We start from the raw sequence: 23,900 nt of genomic DNA on the forward strand, positions 1-23,900 counted from the left end.
TTCTGGACACACACACATGCACACACACACATCCCAGTACATGAAGAGAAGAAATTAAGTTCTCACAAGAAGAAAATATTTCTGATCTGGGGGTAGGGAAAATGTTTGACTGATTCCCTCCCACCATCTGGAAAAGTCACTGCTAAATGTGTTTCTCGGACAACCTCGAGTGAGTGAACCAAGCCCCCTTCACTGGCATATCAATTGATGTAGGAGCCTGTGCTGTGACGTGGTGGTGTGGTGGTTACGCATCCGCCTGCAGTGCCGGCATCCCATATGGTCACGTGTTCGTGTCCCGGCTGCTCTTCTTCTGATCTAGCTCCCTGCTAATGTGCCTGGGAAAGCAGCAAGTGCTTGAACCCCTGCACCACATGGGAGACCACATGGGAGACCCAGAAGAAGCTCTTGGTTCCTGGCTTTGGATTGGCCTAGCTCTAGTTGTTATGGCCATTTGGAGAGTGAATCAGGGAATGGAAGACCTTTCTGTCTGTCTCTCCCTCTCTCTGTAACTCTACCTCTCAAAGTAAATCCATTCCTTCCCAAAGACTTACTTTTCTAATTATGTTTGTCTAAGGGCATTCTATAAATTGGTTTGCAACCCTGAGTACAAACCTATGGGGAAAACTGATAAGATGCAAAAAGTTGTCTCCCTTATTATTATTATTTTTTTTTTGACAGGCAGAGTTAGTGAGAGACAGAGACAGAGAGAAAGGTCTTCCTTCTGTTGGTTTAACCCCCCCCCCCCGACACAAATGGCTGCTATGGCCAGCGCCCTGCGCCGAAGCCAGGAGCCAGGTGCCTCCTCCTGGTCTCCTATGCTGGTGCAGGGCCCAAGCACTTGGGCCATCCTCCACTGCCTTCCCGGGCCACAGCAGAGAGCTGGACTGGAAGAGGAGCAACCGGGACAGAACCAGCACCCCAACCGGGACTAGAACCCGGGGTGCTGGTGCCATAGGTGGAGGATAGCCTAGTGAGCCGTGGCACTGGCCTCCCTTACTTTGTTAGTTCTTCTCAGGAGCCAGGAAAAGGGATAAAGGTTAAGAATTTTGATGGTATTAAAATCAAGCAGATGATTTCAAGAGACTGAGAACTGCAAATGGTTGTGTGAATCCCTGTCTTGTGCAGGTGGATGAGCCTGGAAGCCTGGGAGCCCTTCCCAGTGTGGTCCCTTGACTCCTCTATGTGACTGCGGGATGTGCAGAGGGAGGGGGAGGGGTCAGAACACAGGGGGCACAGGCAGAGCTGCCAGGCTGCTCTGTCTGAACTTGAACATGGGGAATGTTTTCTGGATGTTTGGGAACAAGAGTCTAACCTCCTCATTCGCTCTTGGATCAGGCCCTGAGAGAGCTGGGACCAGACTCAGGAGTTTGTGTGAGCCACATGCTTTTCTGGAACCTACCAGGCACTGCTCTTGGGGCCTGGCCTCATTGCGCTCCCCTTCACCACACAGCCTCTCCATGCTGGTCTCTCATAGTGGCCAAAGTGGTCTTTGGCCCTCTCTTGAAAAAATTAATGAACTCAGGGGAGAGAGAGAGAGAGAGAGGAGAAACAGAGATGCTGTCCACTGGTTCACTCCCCAAATGCAAGCAACAACTGGAGCTGGGCCACGTGGAAGCCAGGATCCAGGAACTCGATTCAGGTCTTCTAAGTGGGTGACAGCTGTCATCTGCTGCTTTCCAGGGTCTGTGTTAGTAGGAAGCTGGAATCAGGAGTGAAGCCAGGACTGGGGTAGATTTTCCACCTGCTGGCTCAGTGGTTGGAGCTGGTCCAGGTCAAGGCCAGGAGCCTGGTGCCCCATCTGGGTCTCCCACCCGAGTGGCTGAGCACTCATGCCTTCCTCTGCTGCTTTCCCAGGCACAGAACGCATAGCAGCAGGGACTCATACTGGCACTGCAGTGTGAAGCAGATTTTTTTTTTTTTAAGATTTATTTATTTGAAAGACAGAGTTACACAGAGGTGTGTGTGGGGGACTTCCATTCTGTTTCACTCCCCAAATGGCTACAACGAGCTGGGCTGATCCGAAGCCAGAAACTTCCTTTGGGTCTCCCATGCGGGTGCAGGGACCCAAGGACTTGGCCCATCCTGTACTGCTTTCCCAGGCCACAGCAGAGGGCTGGATTGGAAGTAGAGCAGTTGGGACTCGAACCGGTGTCCATATGGGATGCCGGCACTGCTGGCGGTGGCTTTACCCTCTATGCCACAGCGCGGCCCCCAGGATTGATTATTGATGACATTGTATTATTCGCCAGATATTAAGCACGGTACTAATATGATAATCAGTAAACTGCCTTTCTATAAATACTATGAAAAGCTCTTCCCTCCTCTGTAAGAAATCCTCCTCATATCTAAATTCAGGGCCCTCTTTGAACCCCTTTCAGACCCCCCATCAGCTATCTTGAACTACATCTCCCATTGTGCCACGGGAAAATGGGCGGAACTCCCGCGTAGGTCGATAGGAACTCGAACCAATCCAATGCCAGAGCTCTCGCTCAGCGACCTATTGGCTCCAAGCAGAGGCGGGATTCCCAGTTGCTAGGTTTGTATCCTTTCCGGAAGTGGTTGTTGGCCACTGCAGGGCAACACCCCGGCGTCCCTAGAAGCGGGGAGCCGGGGTGGTGCTGGGGAAGCTTCGCAGAGACGGGAGCCATCGTCCAGAACCTCCCGGGGTGGGGGAAAGGTGAGGGCCTCCCGGAGGGAGGGCCAGGGTGGCGGGGAGTCGGGGCCGCGAGTGCGAGCGGGAAGTGAGGGAGGAGTGGAAGAGGAGCGGGCGGGCGGGTGTGCATCTGCTCCCAGTCCCGCCGCGGCCCGCCTGGTGGGCGGCGGGCGGCGAGTGAGCCGCGCGCCGCGGGCCGGGCGCCGCGCGCGGAGGAGAGGGCGCCGGCAACCGTGCGAGCTGGCCGGGCGTTGGCTGGCGCTCCCGGGTAGCATAGGAGGCCCGGCCCTGTGAGCCTCGCCGGAGTACCTCTCGGTGGGGAGCGCCCCCGCATCCCAACCCCGGGCTGGCCCAACTTGATGCCATCTTTCGGTCGGCTGGGGAAGTTGGAAAGTTTTTTGTGTTTTTTCCTTACTTTGGCTCAGAAGTCTGCCTCTCCATCAGGAAGCCCTGTGCTCGCTGGGCATCCTCGACGCCCTCTCCCCTCAGCCCCTTGCAGCCCCTCCTGTCTGCTCCCCACACTCCCTCGCTAGGCGATCTCACCCAGAATTGCAGCTATCACCTGCCCAGCCGCGCTGCCCAAACTTGCGTCCAGAGCTCAGATGTGCCAGCCCTCCCCGATCCCCTGCATCTGCCCCTCTTGCGTTTCCTGGAAGGACTTCAATCACTGAAACAGCCGAGGAATTCATTCATCTGTTATATGCGGCAAACATGTCCTGGCTTCTCAGCAGTGAGCTAGGTGGGTGCTTATGGGCAAGGCCTGGAAGTGAAGAGATGATCCCCGCGTTCTGGCTGAAGTGCTATGGTTCCTCCCTCCTCCGCCTCTCACTATGTTGCATCAAGTAGGAAAATTATAATTTACTTATTTGTTTTCTTTTTTAAAGATTTATGTGTTTATTTAAAAGTCAGAGTTATACAGAGAGAGAAGGAGAGGCAGAGAGAGAGAGAGAGAGCGAGAGCGAGGTCTTCCATACGCTGCTTCACTCCCCAGTTGGCCGCAGTGGCCGGAGTTGCGCCGATCTGAAGCCAGGAGCCAGGAGCTTTTTCCGCGTCTCCAACGCGGGTGCAGGGGCCCAAGGACTTGGGCCATCTTCCACTGCTTTCCCAGGCCATAGCAGAGAGCTGGATTGGAAGTGGAGCAGCTGGTACTGGAACTGCTGCCCATATGGGATGTCGGCAATGGAGGCGGCAGCTTTACCTGCTATGCCAAAGCACCAGCATATTTTCATTTTTTTGAAAGGCCGGGGTGGGGGATGGGGGAAGAGAGAGAGACAGAAAGAGAGAGATGCCAGCTTGTTGGTTCACTCTTCAAATGGCTACAGCAGTCAGGGCTGGGCCAGGCTGAAGTCCGAATGCAAGAACCCCATGCGGGTCTCTGTGAGGGTGGCAGGAACCCAAGTGCTTGGACCTTCATTCACTATCTCTCCTAGGTGCCTGTTAGCAGGAAGCTGGCAGGCACTCTGATACGGACATGGGTATCCCAAGGTGGATAAACCACTGGCATTCTGTTCTGTCTACTATGCTAAAGTCCAGCTCCTCTGGTCCAGTCTCAAAGCCACTGCCTTAGCTCATAATTTCTTGCCTGTGCCTTCAGAATAACTTTCCAAGTGGTCTTTCTGCCTCTGTTTTTGCCCCTCTAATTTTTTTTTTAAGATTTATTTATTTGAAAGACAAAGTTACAGAGAGAGAGACAGAGAGAAAGGTCTTCCATCTGTTGGTTCCCTCCCCAAATGGCCACAATGGCTGGAGCTGCGCCGATCTGAAGCCAGGTGCCAGGAGCCAGGAGCTTCTTCCGGGTCTCTCACGTAGGTGCAGGAGCCCAAGGACTTGGACCATCTTCTACTGCTTTCCCAGGCCATAGCAGAGAGCTGGATTGGAAATGGAGCAGCCGGGTCTCGAACTGGTGCCCATATAGGATGCTGGCGCTTCAGGCCAGGGCTTTAACCCACTGTGCCACAGCAGTGGCCCCGTCTAATTAATTCTTACACAGCTATTCACAGGTGTCTTTCTTTTCTCACTCTCACTTTTTAAAAGATTTATTTGTTTGAAAGACACAGTTACAGAGCTATAAGGAGAGAGAGAGAGAGATCTTCCATCCGATGGTTCACTCCCCAAATGGCCCCAACAGCCAGGGTGCACCAGTAGGAAGCTGGATCGGAGGCAGAGGAGCCAGGATATGAACCAGCGCCCATATGGGATGCTGGCATTGCAGAGAGCAGCTTAACCTGCTATAGCACAGCATCAGCCCCAGAATTGTCTTTCTAAACTGTGAGTTTGTCCTACCAGTCTGCTCTTGAAATCCTGCAGGACACAGCGTCAGTCTTTCCAAGCCCTTTGTCGTGTGTCCCTGGCTCCCATTCTGGAGTTCCCTCTTTCCACTGTCACTTGCACTCTGGCTGTATCAGAGTAGTTAAACCTCAGGCTCTGGACTCAGATAGATGAATTCTATTGCACATTTACCAGCTATGAAACCTTGGGAAAGGTGCTATTTTTTTTTTTTAAAGAAAGATTTATTTATATGGTTGAAAGAGAGGGAGAGGGAGAGAGAGAGAAAGCAAGCTTCCATCTGCTGGGTCATTCTCCAGTGGCCACAACAGTCAGGGCTGGGTCAGGCAAAAGCCAGGAGCCAGGAACTCCATCCTGGGTTCCTACATGGGTGGCATGGATGGGATACTTGGGCCATCCTCTGCTGCTTTGCTGGGCACATTAGCAGGGAGCTGGACTGGAAGTAGAGTAGCTGGGACTGGAACCTGTACTCCAATATGGGATGCTGGCAGCAGCTTAACCCAGAGTGCCACAGCACTGACTCCCAATACGAGGTAGTTGAATGTCTGGGTGGCCTTAACTTGTAGTCTCTGTTGCAGGAACTGTCCTCTTGAGCAGTGTAGGACGAGCCCTTTAATTAATTAATTTATTTATTTATTTGAAAGAGTTAACACAGAGAGGCAGAGGCAGAGAGAGAGAGAGGGGTCTTCCATCTGCTGGTTCACTCCCCAGATGGCTGTAATGGCCAGAGCTGCCCAGATCCAAAGCCAGGAGCCAGGAGCTTCTTCCAGGTCTCCCACATGGGTGCAGGGGCCCAAGGACTTGGGCCATCTTCTACTACTTTCCAAGGCCATAGCAGAGAGCTGGATCGGAAATGCAGCAGCTGGGACTCAAACCGTCGCCCATATGGGATGCTGGCACTGCAGGCTGTGGCTTTACCAGCTATGCCACAGCACCAGCCCCACAAACCCTTTAAATATGTGAGTAATAATCATAACATCTATCACCAAACTTACTGTATGTATATATTTTAAGATTATTTATTTATTTGGAATGCAGAGTTACAGAGGGAGAGGGAGAGACGGAGAGAGAGAGAGATCTTCTATATGCTGTTCACTCTACAGATGGCCACATTACCAGGGAGCTGGATTGAAACTGGAGCAACTGGGACTCGAACTGGCACCCCTATGGGATGCTAGTGTCACAGGCTATGTCACAGAACCAGCCACTATATATATTTGATTTATTTTATTTATTGGAAAGCAGAGTTAGAGGGAGATCTTCCATCTGTTTGTTTACTCCCCAGATGGCTGCAGTAGCCACGGTTGGGCCAGGCCAGATCCAGCCAGGAGCTTCAGCCAGGTCTCCCACGAGGGTGGCAAGGGCCCAAACACTTGGTCTGTCCTTCACTGCTTTTCCCAGGTGCATTAGCAGGGAGCTGGATTGGAAGTGGAGCAGCTGGGACACGAACTGGCACCCATATGGGATGGTGGTGTCACAGGCAGCAGTTTTACCTGCCGCACTAGAACACTGGCCCTCACTATGTGGTTTTCAAAATAATTTATTTTTGTTTTATTTGAAAAGCAGAGAGAGGAAGAGAAACAAAGACCTTTCATTCATCCACTGATTTACTCAAAGCCAGGGCTGAGTCAGGGTTGAAACCAGGAGCTAGAAACTTGGTCTGGGTCTCCCATGTGGGTGGCAGGGGTCTAACTACTTAAGCTGTCGCCTGCTGCCTCCCAGGGTGTGCACTAGCAGGCAGCTGAATCAGAAGCAGAGGTGGCACTTGAAGCAGGCCCTCCCAGTGTGGGATGTGGGTGCCCTAAGTGACAGCTTACCTGCTGAGCCAAGTGCTTGCCCCGAGGTCCTACAGTGCTTATTTATGTATATAGCACATATACTACTATATATACAACATATGAGAATATGGGTATTATGTACATCATATATGTGTGTGTGTGTGTATATATATATATATATGTATATAATTAATTTCAAAGGCATGGTGAAGGGAAGTGGGGAGAGAGAAAGAAACCTTTTATTTGCTGGTTCACTCCCCAAATGGCTGCAACAGCCAGGGCTAGTCCAGGCCAAAGCCAGGAACCAAGAACTCCAACCAGGTCTTCCATGTGAGTGGGGGGCACTCAAGTATTTGTGCCAACATCTGCTGCCTTCCAGGTGAATTAGCGGAGAGCTTAATTGGAAGCACAGCCGCCAACTCTCTAATACAGGATGTGGGCATCCCAAGTGGTGGCTTCACCTGTTGTGCCACAGCCATGCTACTTCTTACTGTATTTTAGTAAGCTCTTTCCATGGTTTGAAACCATATAACCCTCACAATACTTTGAGATAGACATTGTTCTGCCCATTTTAGAGATGAGAAATCTGGAGTAACTTGCCCAGCTTGTAAAGTGCAGAGCAGGGATTCAAAGCCAAGTGTGTTCTAAAACCTGTGCTCATTACAACTCTCTCTTTAAAAAAAAAAAAAAAAAAAACACGAACTATCTTTTGCTCTTTTGCTGCTGCTGCTGCTTCTTCTTCTTTTTTTTTTTTTTTTAAGATTTTACTTATTTTATTTGAGAGGTAGAGTAACAGAGTGTGAGAGGGAGAGACAGAGAGAAAGATCTTCCTTCCGTTGGTTCACATCCAGAGCTGTGCTGATCCAAAGCCAAGAGCCAGGAGCTTCTTCCTGATCTCCCACACGGGTGCAGGGACCCAAGGACTTGGGCCATCTTCTGCTTTCCCAGGCCACAGCAGAGAGCTGAATCAGAAGTGGAGTAGCTGGGACTCAAATGGGCGCCCATATGGGATGCCGGTGCCGCAGGTGAAGGATTAACCTACTGCACCTCGGCACTGGCCCCTATAACTCCCTTAACTTCTCTAGGTCTCTACCTTTTCTGTAATGCCCTTTCCAGTAAATCTTTTTTTTTTCTGTTTTTTTAAAGATTTATTTATTTTAAAGTCAGAGTTACAGAGAGAGAGGAGAGGCAAAGAGAAAAAGAGAGGTCTTCCATCCACTGGTTCACTCCCCAGTTGGCCCCAATGGCCGGAGCTGTGCTGATCTGAGTCTAGGAGCCAGGAGCTTCTTCTGGGTCTCCCACATGGGTGCAGAGGCCCAAGGACTTGTGCCTTCCTGTGCTGCTTTCCCAGGCCATAGCAGAGAGCTTGATTAGAAGTGGAGCAGCCGGGACTTGAACGGGCACCCATAAGGGATGCCGGCACTGCAGACGGTGGCTTTACCCACTATGCCACATTGCTGGCCTCCAGTAAATCCTTTTTAAAATTTATTTATTTGAGAGACAGAGAAAGACCATTAGATAGACATAGGGTGATATGTCTGTTGGGTCATTCCTCAAAAGCCTGCAATGGCTCTGGGCCATAGAAGCCAGGAGCTAGGAGCTCAATCCAGGTCTTCCATATGTGTGGAAGAGACCCAGCTACTTGTGTCATTATCTGCTGCCTCCTAGGTGCATATTAGCAGGGAGCAGGAATTGGGAGCAGAGCCAGGACAAGAATCCAGGCACTGTGATATGGGGTGCTCGTATTTTTAACCACTAGGCCAGAAGTCCACCTCCAGTAAATCTTTTCTGTATTGGATATTCCTGTTCTTGTTGGAACAGAGTGGGAGAAATAAATACATAGGGAACCCTAATTGTGCATATAAGTATTTGTGCTCTCTGTGTGCAGAACTCTGGCTGTGCTGCCCACACAGAAGGTGCTCATGGGACAGTAAGCTCAGTGCTGAAGGACTGGGCAACAGTGGTATGTATTGTATGTGAGGGACCTGGGAGTGCTCAGGTTGGAGTAGAGAAGCCTCAGCTTCTCTCCATAGATCCAAAGGCCAGAACTTGACAAATTAGGGGCAGAATTTTTTTTTTTTTTTTAAAGATTTGTTTATTTGAAAAGTAGAGTTACAGAGAGAAAGGAGAGACAGAATTTTCCATCTGCTGGTTTGCTCCTCAAATGGCTGCAATGGCTGGGAATGGGCCAGGTGGAAGCCAGGAGCCTGGGACTCCATCTGGGTCTCTTAGGTGGGTGGCAGGGGCACAAGTGCTTGGGTCGTCTTCCGTTGCTTTCCCAAGTGCATTAGCAGGGAGCTGGACCAGAAGTGGAGCAACTGGGATACTAACTGGCAATCATATGGGCTACTGGTGTTGGAGGTGACCACTTAACCCACTGTACTGCAGTGCTGGCTCCAAAGTTGGGAAAACTTTTTGGAAACTGATTATGATTTAATATTTGGAAAACCTTGAAGGATTATTGAACTCCATGGAATTGGCAATAACCTCAGTAATACTAGCTGAATTTATTTAATATTTACTTTATAGCAGACTGTGGTAGGTCATTTTCAAGTATTATCTTGTTTTACCCTCCAGCAGCCTTTTGAAATAAATTATGGTGGTTTGAATTATACACATGAGGATGTGGAGGCCTGGACAGCTGGTAGGTGAGGGAGCTGGCGTTTGAATCCAGGTTTGCTATTCCCAAAGCTGTGCTTTGACCACTGTGCTGTCACTTAAAGCATAGAGATGGAAAATTTAGCATGGGAAGGGAGGCTGGCCCCGAGCTACTTGGGCTCCTGCAGCTCCTGATGCTCCTTGGGTCTAAGTTAGCAATTCATAGTGGTAACTGAGCTCCTGCAGTTTACCCAGATTTGTTTTAGGCTTGGTTGGACAATTCCAGAGGAGAAGGGATGGCTCTCAGAAGATTGTGGTTTGACAGGAGAGGTGGGAAACGTCCTTGCGGTAAAAGGTAATATGGAGAGACATATGCCTGTGAACTGTGCACAGTGTGTCCTCCACGTGGAGCTGGTTCTGGGTGGACAGGAAAGGGTGAAGTTAGCTAAGAAGGCTTCCTTTTTCTTTTTTTTTTTCCTCCTGGGATTGGCAAGAGATGAGTGAGTGCAGTCGAATGACCTCTGTGCAACCTCTCCACAACTCAAAGGCTGAATGTGGTCTCAGGCCAGGTAGCAAGTGCATGTCAGCAGATTTCATCTCCTCTCTGCTGGTAACTGCTCCCTGGAGACGATGTTGCAGGTTCTGAGGCAGGTCTGGGGTGCCTTGATTGACTAGTGATGTCCCTGGTGGTTGCAGGCCTGGAGTAGAACAGCAGGGTACGTGCTAAATCTCATCTGAGGGCTGTGTCGTTGGCTTATCCTCTGTTGCCTTCCTCGGTTACCATCATCCCCTCTCCCCTGGACTCTCTGGTTTCTTACCTCATTCCCTGCACCTACTCTTACTTTCTTCCTTCCAGTCTGACTTCCTCTCTAGTCTGTATTCTTCTTCTTCTTCTTCTTTTTTTTAATTTGACAGGTAGAGTTATAGACAGTGAGAGAGAGAGAGAGAGAGACAGAGAGAGAAAGGTCTTCTTTCCCTTGATTCACTCCCCAAATGGCCGTTACGGCTGGTGCTGTGTCGATCCGAAGCCAGGAGCCAGGTGCTCCCTCCCGTTCTCCCATGCGGGTGCAGGGGCCCAAGCATCCTCCACTGCTCTCCCCCGGGCCACAGCAGAAAGCTGGACTGGAAGAGGAGCAACCGGGACTAGAACCATATGGGATGCTGGCGCTGCAGGCAAAGGATTAACCTAGTGCGCCACAGCGCCGGCCCCTAGTCTGTATTCTTTCTCTGTATGTTCTCAATGGCCACCAGATGGATTCTTTTCCCCAGATGTGTATCTGGGAACACCCTCTCCTGGCTTCTGGTTTCTTAGGAAAAAGGTCAAGTCCTCAGCATTGGCTGGCTCCCACTTACCCCTCAGCCTCGTCCCCAGTTATTATTCTTGTTTGGTGGTGTTTTCTGTTGAGGGGCCTTTGCACGTGCTGCGCCCTCTGTTGGAACATGTTTTCTTTCTCTCTGTCTACTGCAGTTCCCAGCAGACACATTGTCTGCTCAGGCTCATTCCTTTCAGAGTGCCTGCCTTGTTTTAGTTATACGTTCATCTAGGATGGTTTGGTTGGTCGCAGTCCTCACTAGACTGAAGTTCCAGAGAAGAGACACGGAATCTGTTGTTAATCACCGTTGCGTCTCCAGTGCCTACGAGTAAGTCAGCAGATACTTGCCGAGTGAGTCAGTGGTCTCTAGCAGCCATTAAAAAATATGATTTCTCCTTCCATTCTCTTCTTTCCTGTAACTTCTTGCCCTTTTGGCCCTGCCCTGGCCTATATCTTTTCTGAAGCTGGGTAAGGCAAAAGAGAAGGTGGAATTCAGCTTATCTGTATGTTTATTTTTTCTGGAAGATTTGTTTGAAACTTGGATGACCCATGAATTTGGATTTTCCTGATTGTTCCTGAGCTTTCGGGAGTTGAATCGAGATCAGAGTGTGTATAGCTAATTGGAAGTTTTGCCACGAGGACAGGGATCATGTGTGTCCCCTGCTTTCTGGGATGAGCTGTGCGCAGGAATAGGTAACGTTTCTCAGAGGCAGACTTGCCTGGACTCCCTTGCAGTGCGTGTGCTCACACTGATGCTGGGGCTGCCTTCGAATCCTCCCTGCCCAGGGATCTGTTCCTCTTCTCTTTCCCTCTTCTCTGATTTAGAGGATTAAGGCTTCAGGTGACGTCTTCAGTTAGCAGGGCTGTGAGCCCCACCTGCTGCCCTGGCTGCTGGCTCTTTTCTGCTCAGCTCTTCAGAGTGGGTGGTGGCCGGGCCCTCTTGTTCAGGCTGGAGCTCTGTGTCTCGGGATGCTGCGGGGCCTCAGTCGGGAGTAGATTTCCACTCCAACTCGTGGGCTGCAGAGAAGAATCCTTCGTCCCTTGGTCTTTCCTGCCTGTTTGGAGGTGGCGCAGTGGGGATGAGAGGCAGAGTCTGGCTCTCTTCAGGTCTGGTAGACTGAGGCAGCAGTGACTGTGAGTCCTCAGGCAGGACACCTCTGTTGCCCGTCTCTCAGCTGTCGTGGTACAGAGGGGGCCATGGGAATGGTCCCATGGGCTCACGCTCTCTCTCTCTCTTTTTCTCTTTTTAAGAGTTATTTGAAAGGCAGAGCAACAGAGAGAGAGAGAGAGAGATCTTCATCCTCTGGGTCACTCTTCAGATGGCTGCATCAGCCTGGCTGGGCCAGGCTGAACCTAGGAGCCTGGATCTCCATCTGTGTCTCCCACATGGTGGCAGAGACCCAAGCCCTCGGGCCATCTTCCACTGCTTTCCCAGGCACGTTGTCAGGGAGCTGGATCAGAAGCAGTGCAGCTGGGACCCTTACTGGCACTCTGGTATGGGATGTCAGTGTTGTAGGCAGAGGCTTAAACTACTGGCCACAACACCAGACCGCAGGGGGTCTGTCTTATCTCTAGGGATTTTGGAGTGAATTCAGAGTCACCAGATGCAGTCATTTCCCTAACATTCTGCCCAGGCCACATCCTGACCCCGTGGTGAAGCCGGGGTCTTGTACTTGAACAGGGCTATTCATGGTCACTGCTCTGGGCAAAGCGCTGGCAGCATCTGATGGAGCGGGGACAGGAGAGGTCAGGACTACCTTGTGCAGCCTGCCCTTGCTCTGCGGGGCGAGCTGTTGGGAGCAGGGCTGTTCCCAGCAGCCAGCTCATAGGGCAGCCCAGCCTTGTGTCACCAGGCTGTGCATGCTAAGGTGCTGGTGGGCCAGGAGTGGGCAGAAGGGAGTAGATCTAGGGCAGCATGTCAGATGCAGAACTTGGTACTGCCCCATCCCTGGGGCTGGGAACCTTGCATTTGACCTGGACACCTCCTGTCTTAGGCACTTGGGCTTCTGCAACAAAATGCTATGGACCCTATGACTTAAACCTGGAAAACTATTTTCTTACATTTTTGGAAGCCACGAGACCCAGGTTGAGGTCTGTTCCTGGTTCCTACCTGGCACATGAGTGCCTTCTTGTACTATCCTCAGGTGGTGGAAGAAGAGCGTTCCAGTCTTTCTCTCTCTTTTTAAAAAAAGGTTTATTTATTTTTTGAAAGCAGAGTTACAGAGAGAGAAGGCGAGACAGAGAGAGGTCTTCCATCTGCTGGTTCTCTCCCCTGATGGCTGGGCCAGGCCAAAGCCAGGAGCCAGGAGCTTCATCTGGGTCTCCCATGTGGGAGACAGGGGCCCAAGTTCTTGGGCCATCCTGCACTGCTTTCCTGGATGCATTAGGAGGGTGCTGGATTGCAAGTGGTGCAGCTGGGACTTGAACTGGCACCCATATGGGGTGGTGGCGGCTTAACCTGCTGCACCAAGTGACGGCCCCTGTATAGACAGCAGTCCTATTGGTTAGGGGCCCATCCTTGCAACCTCATTTAACCTTCGTTACCTCCCCAGTACCCTCTCAGCTACACGTTACATGTCAAGGCTTCAGTGTATGAAGTTAGGGGGGCATGGTCTAGGGCCTTGCAGCTCCTTTCCACTCCTTGCCCTCCACGTCCCAGTCCCTTTAAGCCTAACTGACATCCCTCTGTCTGTCGTGCCTGTCCATCCCCTTCCGATCCCTCTGCCTCTGCCCTAGTGTAGCCCTGGATGGCAGCCTCCTGAGGTGATTCTCTTGATACCAGTTTCTTATTTCTCCCATGCCGCCGCGCCAGTCCTACCAGAGTTCCTGTCCTAAAAAAAGGCTGCCCTGTGTCTTTCACTGCCGTCCTCAGTGACTCCCCTCTGCTACAGCGCAGGCTTGAGGCTCGTAGGCAGCCCTGGAGCTGGCCCTCCACCCCAGCCCTGCCATGTACACTGTTCCCTCTGTCTAGAAGGCCTTTCTCTGTGTCCAAGTTCTTGTCAGCCTCCTCACACCTGCACTGGAAATTTGCTACTCTGTCTTAGTGTCTTTGGAGCAGGAGGTTTCCCCTGGTGCTGTCCTCTGCTGGTGAACTTGTGATGCTGCCTGCCCTGGATTGTGGGTTCCCGGAGGGCACTGTTGGGTATCAAAGAGGGTACGAGCTGAGAGAGTGTGACCAGGCACCGGCGTGTGCTGCTGGTGAATTTGGAATCACCAGGGTTTTCTAGCTAGAGGTCCAGTGCTTTAACTCTCCTATTTGGAGGGCTATGAAGTCACTCTTATGAGAGCAAGGCATACAGTCTTTTGTGGCTTGCCAAGTGTGTGGTACGCCGGGGAGAGGTGTGTCTTGGGAGCTTGCCCAGGCGCAGAGCCCATGAGGCTCGAGTTTTGAGTTGTTGGTTGCACCCTCCACCATCCCCGGTGCCTGGAGAGCCCCAGCCATGCTGGTTTGCAGGGTCTGGTGTGGCCCATTACCCAGCTCTAGTTTTAACCTTTCTAAGCTGGACCACTAATTTTCTCTTTGTGTGGGGGTCTCTGGGGTCTAGGTGTTCAAGCCCAGGCCAGTAATGGCCGGACAACCCATGCGCATAGGGGACCAGCTGATTCTGGAGGAAGACTATGATGAGACCTACGTACCCAGCGAGGAAGGTAAGAGGCCCTGCTCTTTGAGGGCAGGAATGTGAATGGTTTATTTCTGTTTCTTCCAGTGCAAGGTATGGTGCATGCACAGGACTGCTTATGATATTTGAGTTGGATCAGGGGTTGGGAAACAGTAGCCCATGGGCCTGCCTTGGCCCATTACCTGGTTCTATAAATGTATTTCTTTGGAAAGCAGCAACTTACATTTATTTCTGTGTCTACGACTGCCTTCATGCTATGGCAGCAGAGGTAAGTGATTGTGACAGAGACTGTCTGACCCACGTTTACAGAAAAACTCTGCTAACCTTGAATTACATCAATAGTGAGCTGTAAGTGAAGACGTAGTGTGGGATGTCACGATGTGCTATGGGTCCTGAGGCAGGACAGACCGAATTTCTTATGAACAAACTTATAAAGCAGTGGGTTTTTTTGTTGTTGCTTTTTAGATTTATTTATTTGAAAGGCAGAATTTTATATATATACACACACACATACACACACACACAGAGAAAGAGAGAGAGAGAGAGGTCTTTCATCTACTGGTACACTCCCCAAATGGGCCACAATCGCTGCAATGGCCAGGGCTTGGCCAGGCCAAAGCCAGGAGCCAGGAGCTTCTTCTAGGTCTCCCATGTGGGTGCAGGGGCCCAAGTATTTGGACCGTCCTCTTCTGCTTTCCCAGGTGCATTAGCGGGGAACTGGCTTGGAAGTGGAGCAGCCAGGACTTGAACCAGCACCTGTATGGGATTCTGGCATTGCAGGTGGTGGCTTAACCCACTACACCACAACACCAGCCCTGTTTGTTGGTTTTTAAAGACAACAAACTTATTAATGACAATAATATAATTTATTGAGTATTTTTGTCTGTTTTTAGAACTATACATGTTTCCTTTCTTTTCCTTTCCTTTTTTCTTTCTATTTTTTAAGATTTCTTTGAAAGGCAGAGTGACAGACACACACACACACACACACACACAGATCTTTGATCTGCTGATTGCTCCCCAAATGGTTGCAATTGCTGGAGCTGGGCTAGGCTGCAGCCAGGAATCTAGAATTCCACATGGGTCTCTCACGTGGTTAACAGGGCCCATGCACTTGGGCCATCTTCTGCTGCCTTCTCTGGCACATGAACAGGGAGCCATATTGGAAGTGGAACAGCTGGGACTTGAACTGGCAGTCACATGGCATGTTGGCATCCCAGGCAGCTGCTTAATCTGCTGTGCCATAGCGGTGGCCCTGGTGAGACAGCTCTTAACTCAGTACATACATCTCTTCTATTCCCCCAGAGCTCTGGCAGAAGAGCTCTTCTACATGCTTGACTCCAAAAGAGTACTGCACAAGCCTTAGGCTCCAAAATACACAGCAAGACGGAAGACAAAGAGAAACAGCTCCCTTCATGGAAGAGAGGGTTCAGCAGGTGGGGAAAGGTCCCGCCTGAGTGTCATCCACTCTCTCAGCGCAGGATTTCCCCGCCCCCAGGCGGAATCAGCACTGCTTTCTCTCTGCTTTGTGCACAGGCTAAACGTCTCCATTACAGCGCGTTTCACCTGCTTCCTGCTGTAGCTGTGGTCTGTGAGGCCCTCAGGGGCTCAGTCAGCTGTAGTTGCTCAGGCTGTGCTTGCTGATCAGGCCGTCCTGGGGAGCGCTGGTCTGGCGAGGCCGCCCTCCAGCCGATGGTTCTGGCTGTGGCTGGTGTGGTTCTTGAGGCTTCTGCCATGAGGAAGTCTTGCCGTCTCCCCCCCCCCCCCCCTTTTTTTTTTTTAAACCTTTTAACTACTTGGCTTTAGATTATATTGTTGGAGGGTAGAGCTCAACGTGTGTAACTTCAGGTATGACTTGCATAAATTGTGACATAAGGAAACAATTAAATGCAAGGGTACTTCAAAAAGTTCATAGAAATGGAATTCAAAGGTAAGTTTATTTTGCTGCAAAAAAAAAAAAAAAAAAAAAACTTTGGAAATCTAGGACTGGTGTCAAGCTAGCACTGGTTTGAGTCCTGGGTGCTTTCAAATCCCTCCCTGCTAATGTGCCTAGGAAAGCAGTGGAGGATGGTCCAAGAGCTTGCATCCCTGCCACCCATGTGTGAGACTAGAATGGAGTTCTGGGTTCCTGGCTTCAGCCTGGGCCAGCCCTTGATGTTGTGGTCATTTGGGAAGTAAAACAGTGGGTGGAAGATCTGTCTGTCTCTGCCTTTCAAATAAATAAATCTTAAAAAAAAATTGAAATCCATGCATAGTTTTTATAATATACATTTTATATGAACTTTGTGGAGACCCCTCAAATGTGTTTATTTTTTACATTTAGAGAAACAATATTTTCTCTTCAAAGAAAATTTGGAAAGTGATTGTAAAGTAGAAAAGATTTTTTTTTCTTCTTTTCATGCAACTTCCCCATCTTTCTCTCTTTCCGACCCTCCTGCCTGTCCTTGCAGAAATTCTTGAATTTGCCAAAGAGATTGGTATTGACCCCACCAAGGAACCAGAACTGATGTGGCTGGCAAGGGAGGGCATTGTGGCCCCACTGCCTGTGGAGTGGAAACCGTGGTAAGTCAGCAGGGGTGGAGCCCTGACGGCCCGTCAGAGGCAGAGGGAACCTGATGTTGGAGCTCAGTGTTGACCAGCCAGCTTTCCCGTGCCTGTCCTGCACTTGGGGACAGCCCTGTGCTGTTTCTGTGCCAAGCTGCCTTGCTGGTCTCTGTGATGGGTACAAGTCTTGTGTCTGGGGCCGCAGGAGCTGCTGCTCTGTGTCCTTTAGCACCAGCATCTGTTCTGATGTGCTGAGGAGGTGCCATTCTCATTCTTTGTAGGCTGACATTGGAAGTGACAGCTATACCTCGCATATGTCCAAAATGGATGCTGTTGCTACAGGGGTTTGTAGTGAGGCTACACAAGCAAAGCGTTCTCGTCTCTTTTGGCAACCTGTTGCTGAATTTTTGTAACCTACCACAAATAGGTTTATATTTGTGGGTTCGTTCATATTTTTGGAGTCAGAGGAGCACAGACTCTACTCGGGTTATCTGGAGGAAACAGGTTTATGGTTTGGAAACAGAGCAACCAGGTGGGGAAGCATAGGGAGCCACGGTCACCGCATTGTCAGCCTCCGTCCCTGAAGACATGAGGATGCCCGGCCTCCCTCCAGCCCTGGCACTGTTTCCTCCATTCTGTGTGTCTGCTCTCTTGCTGACTGCACACTTGCTATTCCTCGTCATGTGCACACAGCTCTCTCCCGCGTTGTTTCCTTAGAGTGCCATAAGTTTACTTCCTACCTTACAGTGAGAGTTCCCTATGATTGTCCCAGACTAGTCCCCAGATATTTTGGGTGGGATGTCCCCTTTTGTGCAAGCATTGTGCACTTTTGTAGGCAAGGTGTGATCATCTGTTCTTGCCCAGAACATAGAATGTGTTGGCTGTACTTCAACGTGACTCCAGTGGCCCCGGCCTTACTCTTCGCAGCTGAAGAACTATGATCCCTTTAGCTCTTCCTTACATGGCAGGCTCCTTGTTCTCTTGGTCTTTCAGCTGCCTTTCCTTGGATTGTCTCCAGCTTCGTGACATCTTCCTTGTTGTAAATCTGCCTGCACTTTTTTAGCAGTCCCTGTGCTGAGGACTCCTGGCTGTGTCTGTAGGATAAGTTTATGGGAGAGTGGTTTCTGTTGTGTCTCCAGTGTCCACCGTGGTGGAGGGTAAGAAACTGCTGTTGGTTGTGGGCTGTGAGTGTGCTGGGCTTTGTGCCAGCTGCCTTCTTGTACCTGCCAGTGTTGGCGGACACTTCCTTGCCTTGTAGGAAGAGGGAGAACTATTTTTCACTTTTTAAAATAACCTAAGTCAAGATTCAAGATGGCCAGATGGAGAAGCCCAGCATCTGGCTCCTCCTCTTTGGAGGAGGCCCAGAGCAGCTGCATCTCAAGGTGAGTGCCTGAGGAGGAGTATCTGAATGCAGTAGAGGAACAGTGGAACACATCAGAACACAGGACCGGCAGAGACCAAATCCCTGGCCCCACGGCCAGGGGAGTCCCCTGTGGCGGGGGCCGGGGTTAGCTGGAGCGCCTCCGCGCAGCCCATGTTTAGAATGAACACCGACTGGTAGCAGTCCTGGCCAGGGAGGAATCCGGTCACCACAGAGAGCAGCGCAGCGAGCTCTCCCTGGAAGACTCACAGCCCTTTGCTTCGTTGAAGAAACTCATTGTCTCCTCCCTCACCCCTCAGAGCAAGGGCTGTGGCAGGGTAGCACCGTCTTGAGAGGGGAGTCACTGTTGGAAGCCACACTGGCTGGCCTCACAGACAGAAACCCTTGCGTATCTTCTTCCCAGGGGCCACATGGATAGTCTGCAGTCTGTCAGGGAAGACTGAGGCCCCTCAGTCCGACTGGATACAACGCGGGAAGGGTGACCCCAGCACTCTAGGCCACGTAGCCCAGTGCACTTCAGGGAATGGTGGTAGCAGGGCAGCTGGGATATCCAGCTTCTAGGTCCCTAGAAGTACAGGTCCTGCCCCTTATACCTGGGGATGGTCTTCCTCTCCACTGTCTCCCCTCTCCTGACCACTTGGAGCACTGCTGGTTGCTGCCGGTACCTCTGCACACCGGACACAGTCAGGGTTCCTGTGCCCTGCCAGCTCTGCCTCACAAGGCTCAGGGCTCCCTGTGCACCAGGGACAGTTCTTGCGATAGGATCTGAGCATGTGGTGAGGAGTGTGGTACTTTGTGCATGTTCCCAACACCAACACAGAGAAGGCCTGTAGACGACACCCTGCACCTACAGGCTTCAGCCTCTCCCACTGACATTAGCCAGAATTTTGAAGCCATGCCCATTCTAGGCATCATTCTGGACTCTTGCCCCTCCCATGACCAACTGCCTGGGCTTGCTGGCTGTACCCAGTGTGCTCACTGGGGGCTTTGGCCTGGGCTTTCCACCCTGCCTAATGCAGCATGTAGTGTATTAGCTCAGGGCTTTGGTCTGGACCTTCTGTGCCACACTCAACCCAGCACACTGCTCAGAGTTTCTGTGCTCAGTCCAGGCCCAGTCTGGGGCTCAGGGCTTCAGCACCTCCCAGAGAGCCTGCCAAGTTTCCGTGACCCTCCAAGGCTAATACGCTGCTGCTCAGTTGTTGCTCCAGCCTGGGCTTCCTGCATCCCACTCAGCTCAGTAAGCAGTCCATGGAGAGGGGCCAGGGATTGCTTGTTCTGTTGTCCCAGAGGCAGTTACTCTCGCAGACCCAGCCATTCTCTCAGCACCTGTGGGACCTGCCTCCTGCACCAGCATAGCACTACCTTGGGACACTAGAGTCAGGTTGTGGCCGGGAGTCCATGACACCATCCTACTCCTGGAGCCAGGTTGATCTTCCAAGTCCAGCTCCTGACTTGTGTACTGGCTGGGATTTTGTGTGCCAGCTGCACCCTGAGCACCAGCAGGACCTGCTCCCAACACCGGAGAAGTTCCTGACTCCAGTCCTTCCCTGAGGAGATGGCTGGGATGTGTGACAGGGGTCCCAGTGACTGCACAGGACCACAGGGACTCTGAAGATCCCTGCTACTGCCCCCGTGAACTAGAGCAAAAAAAGGGATTAGGAGTATGTAGTATGGAGTCCAGCTGGAACTAAAGCTGGAGCTGTGAACCATGCCAATACCCAAAGGCACATCTCCAGGAAAAAGCCTTCAGTCAACAAAAATCGCCTTCAAGAAGTAATAGAAGCAATTATTCTCCCAGATGTGTAAAGAACAGCAAAGGAACACAAGAAATATGAATAAGTGAGGCAATCTGATGCCCCAGAAGGAATGCAATAATGCATTAGTATCAGGCCATGAAGAAAGGGAGATTGGTGAAAAGCTGGAGAATTCAAAGGAGGGATTCTGAGGTTACTCAAAGAGATACAGGAGAATACAGATAAATAGCTAAATGAAAATAGGAAATCACTGCATGACATGAATGTGCAAGAGCAAAGAGAGATAGTGAAAAAGAACCAAATATTACAAATGGAGAACTCGATAATCAAATAAAAAATATACTGGAAAGCCTTGACAACAGGCTAGATCCAGCAGAAGAAACAATTTTTTATCTTGAAGACAGGCTTTTGAAGTATCTCAGCCAAACAACCAAAAAATGAACATGAATGAAAATAGTGTTTGGAATCTCAGAGATACCATCAAGTGAATTAGTATTTGAATTCTGGGAATTCTTAAAGGAATAGAAAAAGAAGAGTTGCCTAGAAAGCCCATTTGGGGCTGGTGTTGTCGTGCAGCAGGTTAAGCCACTGCCTGTGACGCTGGGATCCCATATCAGAGCACTAGTTTGAGACCCAGCTACTCTGCTTCTGATCCAGATCCCTGCCAATGTGCCTGGGAATCAGGCCCAAGCAGAAGATGGTCCAAATACTTGGGTCCCTGCTGCCCTTGTGGGAGACTTGGATGGAAGGTCATTATATCATGATCAAGGGATCAATTAAGAAGATATGACTATTGTAAATGTATACATATCTAATGGTAGAGCACCCAGTTTCATAAAACATATGTTAATCTAAAAGGAGACACAAACTCCAATACAATAATATTGGAGGGCTTCAAAGTCATCACATCTCAGTGTTAATTTCACTTCTATGGATTACCTTTTAGATACTCTATTAATTACCACAGTTCAGGAAGAACATATGCCATTTGTCTTTTTGGGACTGGCTTTTTCACTTAGTATAATGTTTCCCAGTTGCATCCATTTTGTTGCAAACAACAGGATTTCATTTTTTTTACCACTATATGGTATTCCATCATATCCCATAATTTTTTTTATCCAGTCTTCAGTTGATGGGCATCTAGGTAGATTCTGTATCTTAGCTATTGTGAATTGAACTGCAATAATGGAGGACTTCAGCACCTCACTTTCATCTGTGGTCAGATCAGCCAGCCCAAAAAATCAGCAAAGAAACAACATAGTTAATTTGCGCCATAGACCAAATGGACCCAGTAGACATTTGCAGAACATTTTATCGCAGATGTGCAGAATACATATTCTTTTTGTCAGCGCATGGACCGTTCTCTAGGAAAGCTCTCATACTGTGCCATAAAACAAGTCTCAACAAGGTTATTTATTATTTTTTTTTTGACAGGCAGAGTGGACAGTGAGAGAGAGAGACAGAGAGAAACGTCTTCCTTTGCCGTTGGTTCACCCTCCAATGGCCGCCGCGGCCGGCGCGCTGCGGCCGGCACACCGCGCTGATCCGATGGCAGGAGCCAGGAGCCAGGTGCTTTTCCTGGTCTCCCATGTGGGTGCAGGGCCCAAGCACCTGGGCCATCCTCTACTGCACTCTGGGCCATAGCAGAGAGCTGGCCTGGAAGAGGGGCAACCGGGACAGAATCCGGCGCCCCGACCGGGACTAGAACCCGGTGTGCCGGCGCCGCTAGGCGGAGGATTAGCCTAGTGAGCCGCGGCGCTGGCCCCTCAACAAGGTTAAAAAAAATCATGTCATCTATCTTTTCCTATCACAATGGAATAAAGCTGGAAATTAACAACAAAAGAAACTGTAGAAGTTATGCAAATATACAGAGCCTGAGCAACATGCTCCTTAATGAGCCATGCATTGAAGGAATCAAAAGGCAAAATAAAAAATTCCTTGAAACTTATGAAAATGGAAACACAACTTACTAATACTAATGGGGTATAGTGAAAGCAGAGTTAGGAAGGAAGTTTATAGCAACAAATGCCTACATTAAAAAAATTGAAAGGTATCAAATAAATAATCTAACAGTGCCATCTTGAGGATCTGGAAAAGCAAGAACAAACCAATCCACAAATTAGTAGAAGGAAAGAAATAATAAAAGAGAATAAACAAACTAGAAAAGTTTTAAAAATATAAAAGATTAATGAAATGCTGGTTTTTTTTTAAAAAAAATAACATTGATAAACCATTAGCCAGACTAACCAAGAAAAAAGAGAGACAGCTCAGATCAATTAAATCAGAAATAAAAAGGGAGATAGTACAACTAATACAGCAGAAATTCAAGGAGTCACTAGGAACTTTATAAACAACTGTATGCTAACAAATGGCAAAACCTGGAAGATACAGATTTCTAGAAACGGCTTAACAAATCTGAATCATGAAGATAGAAAACCTGAACAGACTATTAACTGTGGGTGAGATTGAATCAGGAATACTCTCCCAACAGAAAAGTCTAGAACCAGATGGCTTCACTGCTGAACTTTGCTAAACTGTTAAGGAAGAACTAACACCAAATCTTCTCAAACTATTTCAGACAGCTGAAAGGGAGGGAACACTTCCAGAGTCATTCTGTGAGGTCAGCATCATCTTAATTCCAAAACCAGATATTGCTACAACAACAGCAACAAAAAGAATGCTGTAGGCCAATATTCCTGATGGACATAGGTACAGAAATCCTCAACAAAATACCATCGAATTAAACAACACCTCAGAAAGATCATTTACCCTGACCAAATGAGATTTATCCCAGAAACACAGGACTGATTCAACATACACAAATCAATAACATCCTATCAATAGAATGAAGGCTAAAAATTGTGTGATTGTCTCAATAGATGCAGCAAGAGCATTTGATAAAATACAGCATCCATTTATGATGAAAACCTTAAATTAAGTATAGAAGGAATATACCTCAGCATAATAAAGACTAAATATGGGGACTGGCACTGTGGTGTAGCTGGTGAGGCTGCTGCCTGCAGTGCCGGCATCCCACATGGGCATCTGTTTGAGTCCCAGCTTCCGATCCAGCTCTTTCCTGTGGGCTGGGAAAGCAGTGGAAGATGGCCCAAGTCTTTGGATCCCTGCACCTGTGTGGGAGACCAGGAAGAAGCTCCTGGCTCCTGGTTTCAGATTGGTGCAGCTCCAGCCAAAGTAGCCATCTGGGGAGTGAACCAGCAGATGGAAGACCTCCCTCTCTCTCTGCCTCTGCCTCTCTGTAACTGCCTTTCAAATAAATAAATCTTTAAAAAAAAAAAAAGACTAAATATTATAAACCCACAGCAAACATCATATTGAATGGCCAGAGCCATTAGGCAAGAGACAGAAAGAAAAGGTATACAGATAGGAAAGGAAGAAGTCAGATTGTCCCTGTTCTGGGGCTGGTGTAATGGCGTGGCGGGTAAAGCCACCACCTGCAGTGCCAGCATATGAATGCCCATTAGTTTGTGTCCCGGTTGCTGTACTTTCCATTCAGCTCCCTGCTAATGGCAAAGCGTTAATTGTTAAATCTATGTGTGCTCATTGAACTCTTTGTATTTTTCTTATTATTTGAAGTATTTTAAAATAAAAAAAGGCATCCGCCACAAGAAAAAGTCATTAAAACTTATGCATGCGTGCCATTTTTCCCCTTCTCCTTTTCTCAAGGGTAATTACTGTTAATTGGTAAATTCCTAACAGATTATTTTAAAAAAAGTTGGTAAATTCCTTCCAGAAACACATGTACCTGCTCTCACATGTACACTCACATTCTGTAAGTGCTACGTTATATGTCAGTATGTGTTAGTCTACTTTCTTTTATCAGGTGCATATTTTTTACATATAGATGTACCACATTTAAAAAATTAACTCCATCTGTGTCTCCCAAGTAGATGGTAGGGACCCAAGTACTTGAGCTATCACCTGCTGCCTGTAAGGGTGTGCATTAACTGGA

At 49.3% G+C, this 23,900-nt stretch overlaps 1 protein-coding gene across 9 annotated transcripts in view; it reads left to right on the forward strand.

The window, feature by feature from the left end:
• The first annotated feature begins 2,548 nt into the window (after positions 1-2,548).
• Positions 2,549-23,900, forward strand: part of CEP164 (centrosomal protein 164) — a 75,828-nt gene continuing 54,476 nt past the window's right edge. For 7 of the 9 annotated variants that reach the window (XM_089313063.1, XM_089313068.1, XM_089313071.1 and 4 more), the window contains exons 1-3: positions 2,549-2,677; positions 14,174-14,276; positions 16,699-16,810. In XM_089313063.1, the coding sequence (XP_089169189.1) occupies positions 14,195-14,276; positions 16,699-16,810 (194 nt within the window). In that variant the 5' untranslated portion in view covers positions 2,549-2,677; positions 14,174-14,194. The remainder of the gene's footprint in view (positions 2,678-14,173; positions 14,277-16,698; positions 16,811-23,900) is intronic. The other 2 variants (XM_089313087.1, XM_089313089.1) reach the window with 2 other exon arrangements.

Source organism: Oryctolagus cuniculus, chromosome 1 (genome assembly GCF_051225735.1).
Source record: "Oryctolagus cuniculus isolate XC-2025 breed Fujian yellow rabbit chromosome 1, ASM5122573v1, whole genome shotgun sequence".
Lineage (NCBI taxonomy): Eukaryota > Metazoa > Chordata > Mammalia > Lagomorpha > Leporidae > Oryctolagus > Oryctolagus cuniculus.